We start from the raw sequence: 19495 nt of genomic DNA on the forward strand, positions 1-19495 counted from the left end.
TTTTATTAAACATTCCAGGTTAGATTCGTAAATGCTGTTACATTTATTTACAATTGGGTTGAAGTTATAGAAAATGGTACAATAAACAACTTTCAAAGTGGGCGATGTGCTAACCCTCTATTTAATGGTATATTTACAATCTTAAACTATCTGCAAAAGTTTACTCGTCAAAATATATAAGATAAGAATAGTTTCTGGCTTGACTTTATACGTTTTCTCCGTCACTATGGATCTTTGCTTTAGAGTTTGGCCATGGTTTTAACGCAAGGACCACAATTCTCCTCCAATTAATATATATATCAATCGTATGTAAGCCTGGCACAAAACTGTGATCCGGATAGGCACAAGGTAATTTGGGTTTCTTTTGGGTGGAAAGCTTCGCTCAACATTATGACTTTGTCTCCTGTGAGAAAAAATAGAAGTCCTTATCGAAGGTCACTTGTCTCGCTTAAAATTACCGCTTGCAGGCAGAGTCCGGGAACACCTGTGGTAACGTACTACATACCTTCCTCCATCAGGACCCTGTACCACACTGCTTGGGGAGCTATTGATATCTGTGATCAGATCTGAGTGGTAGTGAATGTGTTGGTAGAGTACGTACATGCGAGTAAGTAGGTGGCGTTGTGTGTGGAAAGCACGCATGGCTCTTTCCTATCATGGTGTGAGGCTCTTGAGTGCCTCTATTAAGCGTCTAAAAGGCAAGTTATGCTACCAGGGACTTTGTTCCCTGCAAGGGTTGACTGATGGTTCTTGTGGGGCCAGAATGAATGGTTTTAAGTCATTGGTGAGGGGGAAAGCATCGCAGTGGTAGTGTCCATACAGTCTTCTCTGTGAGAAGCGGGAGACTTCCAGGGACGTGGCTGCCTATAGGTGAGGTCCTCTTGTCACTATTGGTCAGTGTTGGCCTGCTTCATTTGCGCCAACCAGCTCTACTCCAGCGGACTACCGATACGCTTGTCCGGGAAGCGAGTCTTCTCTCGAAAAGATTTAATTTTCTTGCCTATTACTAACTCCCTATTTTTCTTCGCTCCCGCGGGGCAAAAAAAGAGAAGACCAGAAATGGAGCATAGATATATAGACCTCAATCCTGTCTCCCCTACTGGGAAAGGGATTTAGTAGAGACAAGGGTTGGAACCCAGTGAAAATAATTGAGGAAACCTTCCCCTCGCAAAACTCGCGCAATCTTTTTGGGACAAAGTTAACAGAAGATTGAAAGTCTGTCTGTATTTGAGGAATGCAAGGGCATTGCATCGCTGTGTGGAAAGTTTGACCTGATAAGCGAGGTAAGAGAGATGTCATGCACCTTTCACAGACAGGAACTTTATCTCTGGCTGACAGGCTACTACAATCGAAGCTTGGGAGGATAAAGGAAGTATGTCGCCTGGAACCCGAATGGCGTTAGGGAAGTCAATGTCAACAACCTCCTGAATTACTCTGCGGAGTACGTCAGCCAACGAGTGACACAAGTGGAGTGGGTGATGATTATCTGGCTTCATCACCCAGGTTCATTGTCCCATTACGTAAGGTGGTGCTTGAGAGGATCAGGATAAGACTGTATACAGTGGTTGGCCGCCACCATTACATAACATCACCAGGGCGGGAAGTTAGTCTTCACACGAGGGCGCCTACAAACTGTGATTAACCAGGTGTCTCATAGAGCCATACAGACCACAGAGGGATATTTTCTCCATTACAAACCATCAGCTGCGGTTCATCCAAAAGGTGAAGTTTTGGGGGTTCATTGTCTCGCCCAAGACTGACGTGTGTGTGTGTGTGTGTGTTCCTCGCCTCTACGACCTCGAAGTCAGTGCCACCAAAGGCCTATGAACCCTGTGGACATTCAAGCCATTAGTCAAAGTGGGCAGACTACACACTGCTCTACATACTGTGGCTATACAAAGCGCAGACCACACTTTGCTCTATATACTGAGCGCAGACCACACTTTGCTCTATATGCTGTGGCTATACTGAGCGCAGACCACACTTTGCTCTATATGCTGTGGCTATACTGAGCACCACTGTGTAGCAGCAATCTGGACTGTGGGTGTCAGGTATGTTCATCAGCATCCCCCACAGTTCTCAAGATGCTAAATCTCGTCCACAACATATCTCTGAGGATCAGCACCGGAGACGTTTGATCTCTCGTGCCGTCTTTGTATCCTAAGAGTGGAGAGCCACTTTGACATATTGCCCAGCAAATACGTGAGCCTTCCTTACTACACCAGGTTACAGGAAAATCGTGAATACCCGAGTTACAGGGACTCTGCTTGACCCTCGATCAAGCTGACAGTCCTTTGATGAGAGAACGAGAGATCTCGTAATAGATTGGAGTTTGAATCTCTGCAAGTTTTACCAGCTGCAGAGCCTCAGATCCTGCCATGGACTTATTCATGGCAGCATCATGGTACAGACTGGGTTGGAGTAGGGAAGATTGAAGGCACTGAAGAGGATATCAAGCATAGACACCTAGAACGCACTTGAAAGCACCAAGGTTCAACAAGAAATATTCGCTCATGGGTCCACATCCGATATTAACCTGGGCTTTACGTATGTGAGCAATAAGAAGTCATCTAGAGATGGTCTGCCTCCCACAGCGTCCGTCCTAACCCCATACTATTGGCCCTTAAGATGATGCGAGAGCTGAAGATCCCAAGATATTGTTGTATATTCTGACTCTTACTGTGCTCTACAAGATGCAGACAGACTGAACTCGTCAGACCCGGCGGTGAGGGAAATCCATGATTGGCTTCCAGTGGTTCTTTCACTCGACACAATATCCTTATGTTTGGCTCCCCGTTCATATTGGCAGTTGTTAGAACGGAAGAGCAGATCAGCAGGCAAGGATGGCTGTGACTACCTGCTCTGACGCTTTTCATCCTCCTCCACACAGCAATATGAAGCGCCAGATATGAGACTCTTCAACAAAAGGAGACAGACAAGAGAGACCTTCCGAGATGAAAGGAGGACCTTGGCAGCTGGGTGACGGGTCCTCACTCCAGCAGACAAACAAAACTGGTTCGAACAAGGATAAGAATGAGGTACACGCGACTGGGTGGTTAACACCGAGGCAAACTTCATTCTTCTGAAACGTCAGGTGTCAGCGAGCGTGGACCATGTAGTGGGAATGTGTTTTGCCTTCAAAGCATCAAGAGGAAAAATCATCTTAATTCTCCTCCTACATTCATGACTCCACCAGGAGTTACCTGTGATACATATACTACTCGACAAGATGTAGTATATTATAAAAGTATTTTATAGGAAGATATGTATCAGTGATTTATTTATTCCACACCTTTTTAAGAAAAGGAACTACGCCGCTAATGAGTGACCATAGCTGTTGATGTGGCAGATTTACATCTTTATTAACGAACTGTAACTGTTGATATCAAAGGTAGTACGCAGCTGTTAGTTAACCACAGCTGTTGATGTGAGAGATGATGTGATATGATCAACCTGACTTGGACGTGAGGTGTCTTACGGTATACGGAATCAATGCTGGTAAGACGTTCAGAAAGCAGATGAGAAAGTATGACTCTTACATGTCTAGGGAGTCTAGTTTCAAATGGTAGCATCACTGAATGTTTGTAACTGAGTTCAGTGGATGATTCCTTAATGCTTGTCATTACAGAGTGAGTGTTTTAAGTTGCATTTGTTGGAGTAGGGTGGATTTGTAACTATAGAACGCAATTTTTTTTCTTTATGCTTGGAGTTTAGTAGCTGGTTTTGAAACGGTATGGATGGGATGAATCAAGTGGTTTCAAAGGACTGGATGACGAATATGCTGACGTAACACTATATCATTTTCTTAATGTGTTGAATGTTTGCGGCTGCTTAGCGAGCCGTGGTTTTTCTGAGCTCTGTGTATAGTGTAGCGTCGTTACCCTGACCAGAGAGGTGAGGCGTAGTTTAGGGAAGAGCGGATGAGTTGTTTCTGCAGCATAATGAGGTATTCCTTTTCTTGTTTCAACCCGAGGCCGCTATGTGCTCGATGTGTACCTTTTTTTATGGGTTGTGAATGGATGTGTGTGGTGCAGGAAGTAGATGTTGTGTGTTGTATGTGGTGCTAGAGTGGTTATAGTGTTTTGTTCAGTAGAAGCGGTTATCCAGGTGGGGTTATGAGGAGGTGCAGCTTGGTTCATGTCTGTCCCAGGAGTCCATCCATCATTTCCCTACTTTGGAATGTAGCGCAACCTCGAAATTTCAGGAGACCTATAAAAGGTGTTTGTATTGTGCAAGTGATCAAAACTGTGGACGTATCAGTCATATCGAGGTCATTGTGTGTTAGTCACGAGGGTGGGGAATTAACGCTTGTCATTTAGGTAAGTGCAAGTCTAGACTCGATCGAGCGCCCACAACTCCAACATGAACTCTCGAACTCCGTTTAGAACTTGCTCGTTGGGGTGCTGAGACAAGGCCAGAGTTAGACCACTAGTTCACCTGAATGTTACATTATCCTTAATGTTCATTAATGCCAAATTTCAAGGGCGGATGGAGAGTGTATATAATCTAAGTCTGATTACCCTCGTCTGTGATAGACAGGCTGCTCATCTACTTGTCTCTTGCCCCTGTTTACAACGTCGTTCATATATATACTTCACTACTGAACAGTTGGTCATTTATTGATGATAGGGAAAAGATTCCCCTTTGTCAAAAACTTGCTCCCTAATGTAATACAACAGATTTTCAAGTCAGCAGTATTAAGTCAGTGTTATCATTCAGTCTTAAAAGACAGTTTAGAGAGCATGAGATAGAGAAGCATGAAGCCGACGACTGATTAGTGCGTGTGATGATCGTGTTGTGGCTCGTCATTATGTAGTTATACCATCATCAGGGACGGTCTGAAGCATGATCGAGACAGTGAAGCCTCGAAGCAGTATTACATGAGCTGCCCAAGGTGTCACAAAACATGGAAACTGTGAAACAGACAAGTTATCAAGAGCATTCGTTATCACTTGCTTTGTTGTAGGTTGACAGGATTGGTTGTATAATGCTGACCCGCTGCACCACGGGCGGTCGGCTTCCAGCTGATGAGGATGGAAAAGAGAAGGAAAAGTTGAAGCCCAGAAGCTGGTGATGAAGATGATCCTAGCTGAGGACCAGACACATCTATAAACTGTACAGGAGACACAGCAGCACAGTAACTTTCCCTGAAAGTATGCTTGACTCTCGAGTGAACAACTTTACAATGATTCGAAACAAAACTCAGGACATTTTTCTTTCTTTCCTTTTTTCACCCTGGGATTAAATAGCAGATCTCTCCAGTATTTAGCACTTCCTTGACTCAAATTCCAGAGTAAAATCACTAAAACTACTGCCAGATACTGTGCTGGTGTAGGCTGCTCGGAAAAAAAAATTTCGTGGCGCAGAACCATCGGCGCATTGTTACTCCCAACAGTAACGCCCGTCAACAAACGGCCTTGTTACATGTTACAGACGACACATTTAAGATATAACAACACCAGCTAAAGAACTCTGACGTCATCTATTGACCTTAGCGTATTATTGTTGTATGATTACGCTCGTCATGTTACGTTGAAAGGGACAGTTGTTGTTGGTCTGTGATATCATAAGTCAGTTTTGTACTGAGTGACTTTCATCACCAGAGTCTTTGTTGACGCGGACACTCGGGTCGTCCTCAGTTGTGCCGAGCGTGTAACTTATTATGTGCAGTGATATCTTCTCCTCCAACTTATTTTGTGCGGTGATATCTTCTCTTACGAACGTACAACACCAGGACAGTGTCCAAGATGGGAAGAACGTTTCCTCTGAAAGGTAAGTGTGGGAAATATTCATTTTTATGGACGTAGTTACATGTATGTCTTCGTGATTCATTTCGAGTAAACGAGAAATATGGAATTACCATCGTACTTTGCCATCACTCGCCACACCTCACCACAGATCATATTGTGGTCAGTGTCATAATGGTCCCCCTTAATCCACCCTACGAACAGCCACGTTCTGTATAGTTTACCAACCTCGAGAGCAGTCAGGTTCAGTATAGTTTAATGCACCTTCTTCCAGCAGGTATTAAGGCTTCCATACCTTCTTCCAGCAGGTATTAAGGCTTCCATACCTTCTTTCAGAAGCATAGCCCCTCTATCCAAGCCGATGGTATGAATACTCAAGTTCTGGACCCTACGGACGAGGGGCCAGGCTAACGAATCATCATGTAGTTCTTGGTAAGCCTTTATTTTCATGAGAAATCCATGGAAATATATACTGTTCATGAGAGGCACTGGCTGTGATCTGGCATTCTAGCTTTAGGTGAAAGGTTAGGTCACCCTACCCAAAGGTCGTACCGTCATGCTCAAGGGTCGTACTTCATACTGAAGAGCTATTTCGACGTGCCCACTGGTCGTACCGTCAAGCTCAAGGGTCGTACCGTCGTGCTTGAGGGCTGTACCGTCATGTTCAAGGGTGGTACCGTTGTGTTCAAGGATCGTAACGTCGTGCTAAATGCGATAACCCAACTTGCACATGATCTTACTGAATGATCACAACTTTTTAATCTTCACTGTAAACGTTCTCACAGTGAAGGTCACTGCACACCAACCACGACGCTGGTTTTCAAGCGTGTGATGTACTATATAATCCCAGCTCATGTCAAACTGTCTTCCTAGCAAGAATCTAGTTTAATGAATAAGAAACTGTGATTCAGAATAGAACTGTGTCAGAAACATTGTGGCCTCTGTTGTCAGGGTTGGGAATCCTCACAACACGTAGTCCGCCCAATGAAGAATGATGTGTTAAAATCATTTAGTTAGTTGTGAGTAAGTTATCAGATAGTAAGAATACTAGCAGTGACTTAGTGTTTTAAGTTCCTTCATAGTTTATATCAAAATTTCAGTTATAAGTTATTAGTAAAAGTTTCAATTGTTAAACTCACGAGACTTGGTGCCGTCCATAGCAGGCCTCTTCTAGGATTAAGGAAGCTGTAACATGTAATGTTGGTGGTGTTTAAGTTTCAAAATACAGGGAGAAAATGATGTTCAAAGGCGATGAATTTCTAAACGTGAATGTGAGACAAATCTCACATTAATAACTTCAGCTTCACTTTATGGTTATTTCCATCGGAATATGAAATGAATACAACAAAAATCATAACAAGTGACACGAAATGTCGTCAACAACAGATTTATTACAATTTTATGAAAGCAAAGTTACCAGTGTGAAGCCAGCCAGACCTAGGAGCATTTTTCAAAATCTTGTGTCGCCTAATGTCGTCTTGTTTCACACAAAAGATTGGATAAGTTTCCTTATTCTTCTTCTTCGTGTGTGCATCCCACTTAGAGAGAGAGAGAGAGAGAGAGAGAGAGAGAGAGAGAGAGAGAGAGAGAGAGAGAGAGAGAGAGAGAATGTTTGCGTCAAGCAGCAAATGAACGTTCGGCTGGTGGATCTTGCGACTCTTTGAAGCAATGAGGATCATCAAAGAGTGTTTTTTTTTGAGCGACGCGTCTAGAGGAGCCGCTCTGTTGATGATCACGTCCTCTTACGACGGAATCGTATCGTTCCCCACCTTTTCCCTCAGTCGATGCGACATTCTCTTCCTCGTCGATTCGTCAGTCCAATTAGTGAGGTCCTTCCAAGCCTTTGAGAATGAGTCTCCGCGGCTTCAGATGGCGTCCAACAGGTTTCCCACATCCGTGGAGGAGACGCCTTTTGCCCTCGTCGTAATGGAAGAAATCACCATTTCTTTTTTCCAGGGGTTTTGCCGCTATTGGTTTCGAAGTTCCAGAATTAGCTGGATCAGAAGGAGTCCACAAAGCGACCATTTGACAGCCAAGCGGGATCTTGCCTCAACCCACTCACGCTTTCTGATCCCTTAAGATCTAGCTAAACTATACGTGGCCCTGGTCGAGGGTGTTGGATGATCGCTATACGTGACCCTGGTCGATGGTGTTGGATGATTGCTATATGTGACCCTGGTCGATGGTGTTGGATGATTGCTATACGTGACCCTGGTCGATGGTGTTGGATGATCGCTATATGTGACCCTGGTCGATGGTGTTGGATGATCGCTATATGTGACCCTGGTCGATGGTGTTGGATGATTGCTATATGTGACCCTGGTCGATGGTGTTGGATGATTGCTATATGTGACCCTGGTCGATGGTGTTGGATGATTGCTATATGTGACCCTGGTCGATGGTGTTGGATGATCGCTATATGTGACCCTGGTCAATGGTGTTGGATGATTGCTATATGTGACCCTGGTCGATGGTGTTGGATGATTGCTATATGTGACCCTGGTCGATGGTGTTGGATGATTGCTATATGTGACCCTGGTCGATGGTGTTGGATGATTGCTATATGTGACCCTGGTCGATGGTGTTGGATGATTGCTATATGTGACCCTGGTCGATGGTGTTGGATGATTGCTATACGTGACCCTGGTCGATGGTGTTGGATGATCGCTATATGTGACCCTGGTCGAGGGTGTTGGATGATCATTATACAAGCCTAGCCAAGCAGCTCGAGAATGGTCCCGCCATGTTGTTCATTTGGCCCACGAGATTAGAAGCACTGACTTGTATAGCTAGATCAGGACTCGAGAATATTTCTAGTTGTTGTTTTCTTGGTAAAAGTTGAATAATGTTATTCAATATAATTTGTGTATGATAATCTACTGATGACCGTCAGAGATAATTGGGTAAGAGTTTTCCCTACCATAGATGGTGCTATAACCTACCCTAGCTTAAATAATTGATCCTAATATGCATTAGTGAATATCGTTTTCAATCCAGTGCATCTGGTATGATTATAGTGTAGGTTTACAATGTGTTTTTCCCTAAGAACACAAAGTAGTAGCCACACTGAGACAGTGGCTGCGGGACTCGTTACGAGATTAATGGCGAAATGTCATTTGTGGTTCTTCATTACCAGTCATAATGTCTCATCCTAAGATACGGTCTACTCTTACGGAGGGCAACAGACTGAGCAGCTGGGCCAGTTTAGACGGCGGTTCGCACATTAGTTGTTGAAAGTAACTGGAGAAGACTTACCCATACTTCTCTCTCATTAACTACGTACATACACACCTTCATGTAATGCTGACCACAGGATGGCTAATGTTTTGTGAGGTAGACAAATAAGGTTCTAATTCTAATTCATAACATTACAAGACGTTTCATACATAACACCAGTCGTTCTCTACTGTATTGGGTAGAATACATAGGACTACAGCATACAAAGAGGAAGCAATACTGGCGTTACATCAGTGTTTATTACAGTGTTACGAGAGTTACATTCAGTGTGTCAAGAAACTCTCTACTTGTAGTGGACGTTAGTGATGGCACCGCTGCTTCTGAACTTCATATAGTCACCTGAATTTCATCACTGCAGAAGTAAACTCTAAACCTTATGAACACGTTTTATGATATGACGAAGGTGAGGAAATGGTGGAGTTGCTGAATGGATCATGATTAGCTGCAGTCGCCCGGATACATCGGTTCGAAGCCAGTTTTTTGAAAGGAGAGTAGAAAGGTCTTTGACAAAGTTCATCACTGACTTCCAACATCTTAGAGCGAGGTGGTGGAGCTTCTTTGCTGTTGTCAGTGTGTTCCCACACTTACAGTGATGTTCTAACTCCAGACGATGGTGGTCAAGGCTATGTATATCAATATATCGGACAGTTCCTTCAGCATCCTGGAAGTCTTAGACGCAGGTGCGGCCACAGCCGGCCACCAGGCAGCAGTAAGTCCCGCGCACCGTGCTGATACACTCCTGGTCCGTGACGCACTTGTCCTGGTACAGCAAACACTTGATCCCGAAGGAGAATGGCGGGGGACACTCGGGCCTGCCGAAGGAATATCAGTCATCATAGATAAGGATAACATGATCAGAGATAAAGGCATACAAAACACAGACTGTAGATGATGTCAGATATGCGATGCTGCAGATAAAGAGATAACAGTTATCTGTGTATTGTGGTTGCCGACCATCCCACACACCCCAGCGTCTGAGAGAGAAAAATGTTCTTGATAATCAAAGAGTTTGTTGAAGTTGGAGATGGCCAGACTCCCAAAATGTCATGGAATATACAAGCAGCGTTGGTCTGCAGTAACTCACGATTGTATATTCCTTGTTCCTTCCTTGCAACTCCTTCCACAGAACGGCTCTAGACAGCAGTATCCCCGGCGACCATCCTTGCTGCACTCCTGATCATTGTTACATTCATGGCTGAAGTTATAACATCGTTTCAGGGGGTTGGGGGCAGGGCAGTTGAGTCTGTGGGAGGAACAGGCAAGATGTCCGTGATCCAGGACGTTGTCTGAACAGGGTAACGGTTCTCTAAATGGCTTTCCTCTGTGACGTACTATTTCACCTCCAGAAGAAAATGAAAGAGCCACTGGAAAAAGAGATGATCTGTACTCGGTAAATCTCTCTCTCTCTCTCTCTCTCTCTCTCTCTCTCTCTCTCTCTCTCTCTCTCTCTCTCTCTCTCTCTCTCTCTCTCTCTCTCTCTCTCTCCTTATCTATTCATTTATTCATTCCTCTATATTTGCCTCCTCTGAAAGTGTGCTAGTGTTACCACAGGATCGCTTTTCTAAGATTTCCTGCAGCCCATTCTGAGCTACACTCAGTAGCAGAGACAAGATGGACTCTTTTCTTTTTTTTTTTTTTTAAAGCAAGATCACTTTGACGAGACTTTGTCCTGTTTCGTCAAGTGGCAATGATACGGTCTCGCCAAATGTGACTTTTCATTCGTAACTTCCAACAGGTGGAGTCGAAACTGAGAGTAAATGTTCATTAAAGGTTCAACAGGGTTGAGGGACAGGGTTAGTTGTGGTGTGAGTCTCACTGAAGAAAAATTTAAAGAAGTGAAGTGTTTTGGATACCTGGGAGTGGACATGATAGCGAACAGAAGCAGGAAGCGGAAGTGGGTGGGTGAGGGGTGAAGGTTGTGGGATCACTGAGGAATGTGTAGAGAGAGAGGTCGTTATGTGGGAGGCCAACAACGGGTATGTTAGAAGGTACAGTTGTCTAGTTTTCTATGCAGCCAGTAATACCTAGGGCCCGGACGATGCATAAGTTTAACGTGGGTGACTTTGTCGAATACTGTTTGGAAGTATAGAAATATAATATTTATTGCCTTTGTCTTGTCATGGGCATGAGATAATTTATGATATAATTCAAGGAGGTTTGTAAGGAGAAGGTAAGACCATACTGGTGATGGGATGATGGAGTGAAAAACAATTTGAGTGCTCGGGACCCGAACATGCAGGAGAGTGAAAGGCGTCCAAGGGACAGAGTGAATTAGAGCGATGTGCTATAGAGGGTTGACGTGCTGTTAATGAACTGATTCAAGGCATACGAGGCGGTCGGGGGAAAGTATGGAAATGTCTGTAGAGCTTTGATGTAGACAGGTAGCTGGGGTTTCGGTGGTGACCAGAGTCATCAAAACCTGAACCCAGACACACATCTTACTCTCATGATAGGAACTCCTCACTGCTCCTGGTAGCCTTCCTCTCACTCCACATATTCTCAACACTTTCCACAAAGTATCCCCAGGTCCATAAGCGCCACATACAACAGATGGATAGATTCAAAAATTGATAGACAGGTAGAAAAATAAGTAAATAGAGAGATAGATATGTAAATATGTAAATATCGATCTAAAGATAGATAAACTGATGTATTCATTTGTTCATTATCCATATTTATTTTAAGTATGTGTTAACGTAAATATTTCAGTCATTCTCGGAAATGGGAAAAGATTTTAGACCTTCAAACCAACCGGGAAAAAATTAAAAACGATCATCATGGGTGGAAAGAAAACGTGTACATGCAACATCAAGGATATTTTTTTTCCAGTGAGGAAGTAGAACAATAGGTTTGTCAACTCACGACTGTACTCCCTGGTATCTCTGTATGCAGGTCTTGCCACAGCTGACGAGGCAACAGTACTGGTCCACCTCACAGTCGTCATCCACATCACACACGTTCTCACACTTGTACCCAACACTGTTGGGCAGGGGGCAGTGTAGCTTGCTGGAGGAAGGGGAAGGAAAGAAGGCAGATTAAAAACTAATATCTTAAAAAGTTTCACACAAGTTGTTGAAGACTTGGAGAAGCTTAGTGAGGTTATGAGTTGGTATAAAGACCACCTGGATGACCTTAGAATGTCTGATGATCTGCAATAAAGATTAAGTAATACAGAAGTTTACTCAAAGGTCTCGGTGTAGTAAGATCACCGGCGTATACAGTACCTTTCTTTATTGAATCATTCTCACAGTTGCTTTATTTATATTTGATAATAAGTACATTCAAGGAAGATGTTCATTTCTACGACATCGTCTAAGCCTCGTCTATGGTTGATGAGGTCGCAGTTCAGTAATGAAAACCGTTATCAGCTGACTGTATTGGTCATCGCCATACCTCCTGACGCTTTATACAGTATATAATACAGATGTCATCTTTATCTTCTCATGATGTGTTCACAGTCTGAGGTATCTGATTTACTTTATTGGATGAGTTCCCTCATAATGACCTTGCAGCAGTCAAAATGTGAGTATAATCTTAAAATATATATCATAAAAACATTAGATATATAAAAATTCATTTTCATTGTTATCTGTAGACTCACGTACCTTTGACGAGGCTTCACATACCCCCAGATGAGGCTTCACATACCCCCAGATGAGGCTTCACATACCCCCAGACGAGGCTTCACATACCCCCAGATGAGGCTTCACATACCCCCAGATGAGGCTTCACATACCCCCAGATGAGGCTTCACATACCCCCTGACGAGGCTTCACATACTCCCAGATGAGGCTTCACATACCCCCTGACGAGGCTTCACATACCCCCAGATGAGGCTTCATATACCCCATGATGAGGCTTCACATACCCCCAGATGAGGCTTCACATACCCCATGATGAGGCTTCACATACCCCCAGATGAGGCTTCACATACCCCTGATGAGGCTTCACATACCCCCTGATGAGGCTTCACATACCCCATGATGAGGCTTCATATACCCCCTGATGAGGCTTCACATACCCCCAGATGAGGCTTCATATACCCCCTGATGAGGCTTCACATACCCCCAGATGAGGCTTCATATACCCCCAGATGAGGCTTCACATACCCCCAGATGAGGCTTCATATACCCCCTGATGAGGCTTCACATACCCCCAGATGAGGCTTCATATACCCCCAGATGAGGCTTCACATACCCCATGATGAGGTTGGGAACCACTGGGGTACATCCCGTGAAGACCATATCGACCTTCTTTGCTTTCCATTTCTTTCTCCTTCTTTGTAGTTTTCCTTTCTATATGAGCATTCTGCATCTCTCTCCAGTGACATCTTGAGCAGTGTGTCAAGAGGTTTATCTAGTGTATCTGTTCACATCTACAGAACATAAGAGGAAATTTCATCAGCACCAAGAGCCTTGTATGGGTTGAAACCTGTTAGTACTCTATTAAAGTCATTTCTAGATATCTCGAAGTTTTTTAGAACTTCCTTCCCATCCCATGTCACTGGTGTTGAAGCTATAAATGTCTTCCATTGTGAAAACACTTTTGAACTTGTCATTCAACTCCTCACACCATCCTCTACAATGCTTCCCTCTAAATGTCTTGGCTGCTCTCTAACTAACAGCTGACGTCTGATGAATACATGGAAATGTTATGAATTTTCTTCTGCCTTGTGCGTCAAATATTTCTCAGAGATCCTTTCTTTCTCCTTCCTCATCTTGGTGTACTTCTTTTTCTTCTTTTATACCTTGTATATGCTGGCTGTCGGGATGCCGTGTATATCTTTCTAACCCTTTCCTCTATATTTAAGGTTAGAAGTACCTATGATCCTACTCCTACATTATGAATGTCATAGAACCTTTCACCACATTTCCCAGACTCTGTTACCAAAGAAATCGTTGAGGTTTGTGTAGTTTCCTCACCTCTGCCCTTTCAGTGTCCTTATTTACCACTTAGCCAAGTAGAAGCATGAATACGTTTTCCAGTTGGTGTATCATATATAATATTCTTAATATCCATGCTAGTCTGTGTGAAGATAGGATTATGGTGTATCACTCCTCCCTCATCCTATTATATTCAATGACTTTGATAAAGGAAAATTTTCTTTATACATTCAACGTGAAGACTTTTTTTTGTCTTCATGGCTTCCTTTCACCATGAGAATCCAATTTCCTCAGTCTTTCCCTTCACAGCTGAAATCCTCCATCATCAGGACCTTAACATTTCTAAAGAGTGTGTGAGTTACTACTTCCTGTACCATGCAGGTTGTTCCTTCATTGTCATCACTGCATATCTGCTCTGGATCGTTGCAATGCTTTACATCATCATATGATATTAGCATCATTGCTCACATCTTGCCTACAGAAACTCCATCCATTATGTATAGTCTGAATGGGTTATTTTCTACTCTTTCTTGAATCTTATGCCAATCTATAAATTACGAGGGCCAATTCACCCTTTCCCCATCCTCTTTTACTTTCTCTGCAGGAATGGTACGGTTAAAACGATGCCAGAGTGGGAATAATGCTTTCAAATGTTGATAGGTTAGTAGTTAAAGGGAAAGAGCCAGAATTCAAGGATCGTATATGGGAAAGAAACCTTGATGTTGAATTCGTGGAAACAAAGATTAGCAAAGAGATAGCATCTTATCTGTTTAGATCAGCGGAGCATGTGATTGTAAAGGGAGGAAGAGAATGTGAAGGAGGAGTAGAGTTGGCCCTCTGGATGAAATTTAGCCTTGAGCTTCAAAGAACAGTCAAAAGTGGTCCATTTAGACAACAGATAACAGTAAGAGTAAGTGTAGGGAAGACATGCATGGTAGAGTTAATAGTACATATAATTCTCCAAATCATTGCATAGATGCAGAACAAATATACTATGATAACAATGAAGAAGCATCTAGAATGTGTGTGTGTGTGTGTGCGTGCGTGTGTGTGTGTGTGCGTGCGTGTGTGTGTGTGTGTGTGTGTGTGTGTGTGTGTGTGTGTGTGTTTGTGTGTACATGTACATATACATCCATTAGAAACCACACTCCCCAGACAAACTAGAGACACAGCCTTCCGCCCGCGCTCTGGACATCATCCATCACTACAACACTACAAACACCGTTTCAGCATATCCCAAGACCCTTCATGCCCACGATGCAACTACCATTAAGAAGACACCCAGCACTTACCGCTCAATGCCCGTACTCTCTACACATAGACGCACACACATCACAACACTTTATCACATGTGGTCCCAACCAGTGGACGTGGGCGGCTCCATGATCGCTGCAGGAGTCTTCTTATTAAGATAGAATGGACTTCTGTGGCTGGAAGTACTCATATATATATATATATATATATATATATATATATATATATATATATATATATATATATATATATGACTGTAAGGGTTGTTTTGAGCCGCTCGTCCGCCAGACTCGCCACTGCACCATGGTTGCAACTATCGTACGGCAATTTGCGTTGGCGTCGATGGGTCGAGAGGTTGACATAACATGGTAATACTCACGTGGGAAGCTGGATGAAGCCCAGAGGCTCGGCCGCTGCTAGCATCACCATCTGTAAGATGAGTGAAGGACAATGTAGAATAGTTATCATTCAAAGGTAATCCTTCATTAAGATAATCCTTCATTAAGATAATCCTTCATTAAGATAATGCTTTATTAGGATAATCTTTTATTAATGTGATCCTATTGTACATACCTTGGTAATATCCCTCAGCCAGATGAAAGAAATAAGATTTAAAGACATCGTATAAGACGTAGTAATACAACCCCAAAACACACACACACACACACACACACACACACACACACACACACACACACACACACACACACATGTATAAGCTACACTTAGACTCTGTTTTTCAAGTTTGGCCACCACAAAAAAACACGCAAAGAAGTAATAAAGTCAAGAGGAGAACAACGAAAAGGACACCAGAACTGAGAATTGAGTTACGTGAAAAGACTTGAAGAATAGATTCAGAACATATACACAGTGATAACATTGTTGGAACAGCTCACGCGTGTGTGTGTGTGGTGTGTGTGTGTGTGTGTGTGTGTACAGGTATATATACATCCATTAGAAACCACACTCCCAGACAAACTAGAGATACAGCCTTCCGCCCGCGCTCTGGACATCATCCATCACTACAACACATACAAACACCGTTTCAGCATATCCCAAGACCCTTCATGCCCACGATGCAACTACCATTAAGAAGACACCCAGCACTTACCGCTCAATGCCCGTACTCTCTACACATAGACGCACACACATCACAACACTTTATCACATGTGGTCCCAACCAGTGGACGTGGGCGGCTCCATGATCGCTGCAGGAGTCTTCTTATTAAGATAGAATGGACTTCTGTGGCTGGAAGTACGCATATATATATATATATATAATATATATATATATATAATATATATATATATATTTATATATATATATATATAATATATATATATATATGACTGTAAGGGTTGTTTTGAGCCGCTCATCCGCTGACTCGACACTGCACCATGGTTGCAACTATCGTACGGCAATTTGCGTTGGCGTCGATGGGTCGAAAGGTTGACATAACATGGTAATACTCACGTGGGAAGCTGGATGAAGCCCAGAGGCTCGGCCGCTGCCAGCATCACCATCTGTCAGATGAGTGAAAGACAATGTAGAATAGTTATCATTCAAAGGTAATCCTTCATTAAGATAATCCTTCATTAAGATAATCCTTCATTAAGATAATGCTTTATTAGGATAATCTTTTATTAATGTGATCCTATTGTACATACCTTGGTAATATCCCTCAGCCAGATGAAAGAAATAAGATTTAAAGACATCGTATAAGACGTAGTAATACAACCCCAAAACACACACACAAACACACACACACACACACACACACACACACACACACACACATGTATAAGCTACACTTAGACTCTGTTTTTCAAGTTTGGCCACCACAAAAAAACACGCAAAGAAGTAATAAAGTCAAGAGGAGAACAACGAAAAGGACACCAGAACTGAGAATTGAGTTACGTGAAAAGACGAAGAATAGATCCAGAACATATACACAGTGATAACATTGTTGGAACAGCTCACGCGTGTGTGTGTGTGGAAGAGAGCAGAGTGAGGGGTGACCTGATCACAGTATCAAAGTCTGTGGAACAGATGGATGACGAGCGATCAGTTCTTCGAGAGATGTAGGGGTAGAGCCACCAGAGAACATAACATGAAATTAAGTCAGAAACTTGGCATAACAGATGTACGTAAGAATGATTCATGACTGGAACATGATGACTGAGGACCTGGATGACGCAGACAGCCTACATGACTGAGGACCTGGATGACGCAGACAGCCTACAGGAATTCAAGATGAATGATACCAGAGTATGTTCAAGTGCTGGGGCCCACAAGTGCCAGATTTCCTCCCCGTACAGCGCAAACAGGTAAATATTTCACAAAGATCTTCTTCCCCCATACAATATAACCTGGATATAGGGAACGTCGGGTGTGCTACCACAAATGAGAATCAAAAAGAAAACTTAATAAAGTAGATGAAAGAGAAGTAACTTTTAACACTTACACAACTTCTGTAGGAACATAAAGTGTGACTTGGTATTCAATAGTCAGTCAGGAACAGCATTTTAAGTAACGTCCTTGTAGTGAGGGAAGCAGCAGAGAGGCGCTCTGTCGACAGCAGGCAATGGAGAGAGAGAACAGAGAAGGCGATGTGTTTTAAATGGTGTTGGGAGAAAGTAGAAGACACAGATGGCGCACCTGGCAGTGTACCATAGTTATGAAGGGACCAAACATTGCACTATGAAGGGACAAACATTGATTATGAAGGGACAACATTGCATTATGAAGACAAACATTGCATTAATGAAGGGACAAACATTGCACTATGAATGGGACAAAACATTGCATATGAAGGGACAAACATTGCATTATGAGGACAAAACATTGCACTATGAAGGGACAAAATTGCATTATGAAGGACAAACATGCATTATGAAGGGAAAACATTGCATTATGAAGGGAAAACATTGCATTATGAAGGGACAAACATTGCAATATGAAGGGACAAACCTTGCATTATGAAGGGACAAAACATTGCATATGAAGGGACAAACATTGCCTATGAAGGGACAAACATTGCCTATGAAGGGACAAACATTGCACTATGAATGGGACAAAACATTGCATTAATGAAGGGACAAACATTGCCTATGAAGGGACAAACATTGCCTATGAAGGGACAAAATTGCATTATGAAGGGACAAACACTGCATTATGAAGGGAACAAACATTGCATTATGAAGGGAAAACATTGCATTATGAAGGGACAAACATTGATTATGAAGGGACAAACCATTGCATTATGAAGGGACAAACATTGCATTATGAAGGGACAAACATTGCATATGAAGGGACAAAATTGCATTATGAAGGACAAACATTCATTATGAAGGACAAACATTGCACTATGAATGGGACAAAACATTGCACTATGAATGGGACAAAACATTGCATTAATGAAGGGACAAACATGCATTATGAAGGGACAAAACATTGCATTATGAAGGACAAACATTCATTATGAAGGACAAACATTGCACTCTGAAGGGACAAACATTGCACTATGAATGGGACAAAACATTGCATTATGAGGGACAAACATTGCACTCTGAAGGGACAAACATTGCACTCTGAAGGGACAAACATTGCCTATGAAGGGACAAACATTGCAATATGAAGGGACAAACACTGCATTATGAAGGGACAAACATTGCACTCTGAAGGGACAAACATTGCATTATGAAGGGACAAACATTGCACTATGAAGGACAAACATGCATTATGAAGGACAAACATTGCATTAATGAAGGGACAAACATTGCACTATGAAGGGACAAAATTGCATTATGAAGGACAAACATTGCACTATGAAGGACAAACATTGCACTATGAAGGACAAACATTGCAATATGAAGGGACAAACATTGCATTAATGAAGGGACAAACATTGCATTAATGAAGGGACAAACATTGATTATGAAGGGACAAACATTGCCTTATGAAGGGACAAACATTGCATTATGAAGGGACAAAATTGCATTATGAAGGACAAACATTGCAATATGAAGGGACAAACATGCATTATGAAGGACAAACATTGCACTCTGAAGGGACAAACATTGCAATATGAAGGGACAAACATGCATTATGAAGGACAAACATTGCACTCTGAAGGGACAAACATGCATTATGAAGGGACAAACATTGCCTATGAAGGGACAAACCATTGCATTATGAAGGGACAAAACATTGCATATGAAGGGACAAACATTGCATTATAAGGGACAAACATTGCATTATGAAGGGACAAACATTGCATTATAAGGGACAAACATTGCACTATGAAGGACAAACATTGCACTATGAAGGACAAACATTGCACTCTGAAGGGACAAACATTGCACTATGAAGGA

The 19495-nt window shown here is 42.6% G+C and overlaps 1 protein-coding gene across 2 annotated transcripts; it reads right to left on the reverse strand.

The window, feature by feature from the left end:
- Nucleotides 1–9094: 9094 nt before the first annotated feature.
- On the reverse strand, nt 9095–16655 carry LOC139749327 (uncharacterized). 2 transcript variants are annotated; one of them, XM_071663050.1, is made up of 4 exons: nt 16596–16655; nt 11847–11990; nt 10069–10227; nt 9095–9796 (listed from the first exon to the last, which is right to left on the reverse strand). In XM_071663050.1, the coding sequence occupies exons 1-4, from the start codon at nt 16643–16645 to the stop codon at nt 9655–9657; spliced, it is 495 nt and encodes a 164-aa protein (XP_071519151.1). In that variant the 5' UTR covers nt 16646–16655; the 3' UTR covers nt 9095–9654. The 2 variants fall into 2 exon arrangements, with proteins under 2 accessions (XP_071519151.1, XP_071519150.1); XM_071663049.1 differs by lacking the exon at nt 16596–16655 and adding an exon at nt 15501–15554.
- Between the last annotated feature and the right edge of the window lie 2840 nt (nt 16656–19495).

The sequence above is a fragment of the Panulirus ornatus genome, chromosome 7 (genome assembly GCF_036320965.1).
Source record: "Panulirus ornatus isolate Po-2019 chromosome 7, ASM3632096v1, whole genome shotgun sequence".
Lineage (NCBI taxonomy): Eukaryota > Metazoa > Arthropoda > Malacostraca > Decapoda > Palinuridae > Panulirus > Panulirus ornatus.

Coding starts and splice junctions, on each gene's coding strand:
- LOC139749327 (XM_071663050.1), bottom strand. CDS start 16,645: ATGGTGATGCTGGCAGCGGCCGAGCCTCTGGGCTTCATCCAGCTTCCC. Junction 11,991..16,595: donor GGCTTCATCCAGCTTCCCAC/GTGAGTATTACC, acceptor CCCTTCCTCCAG/CAAGCTACACTGCCCCCTGC. Junction 10,228..11,846: donor AGATACCAGGGAGTACAGTC/GTGAGTTGACAA, acceptor TTCCTCCCACAG/ACTCAACTGCCCTGCCCCCA.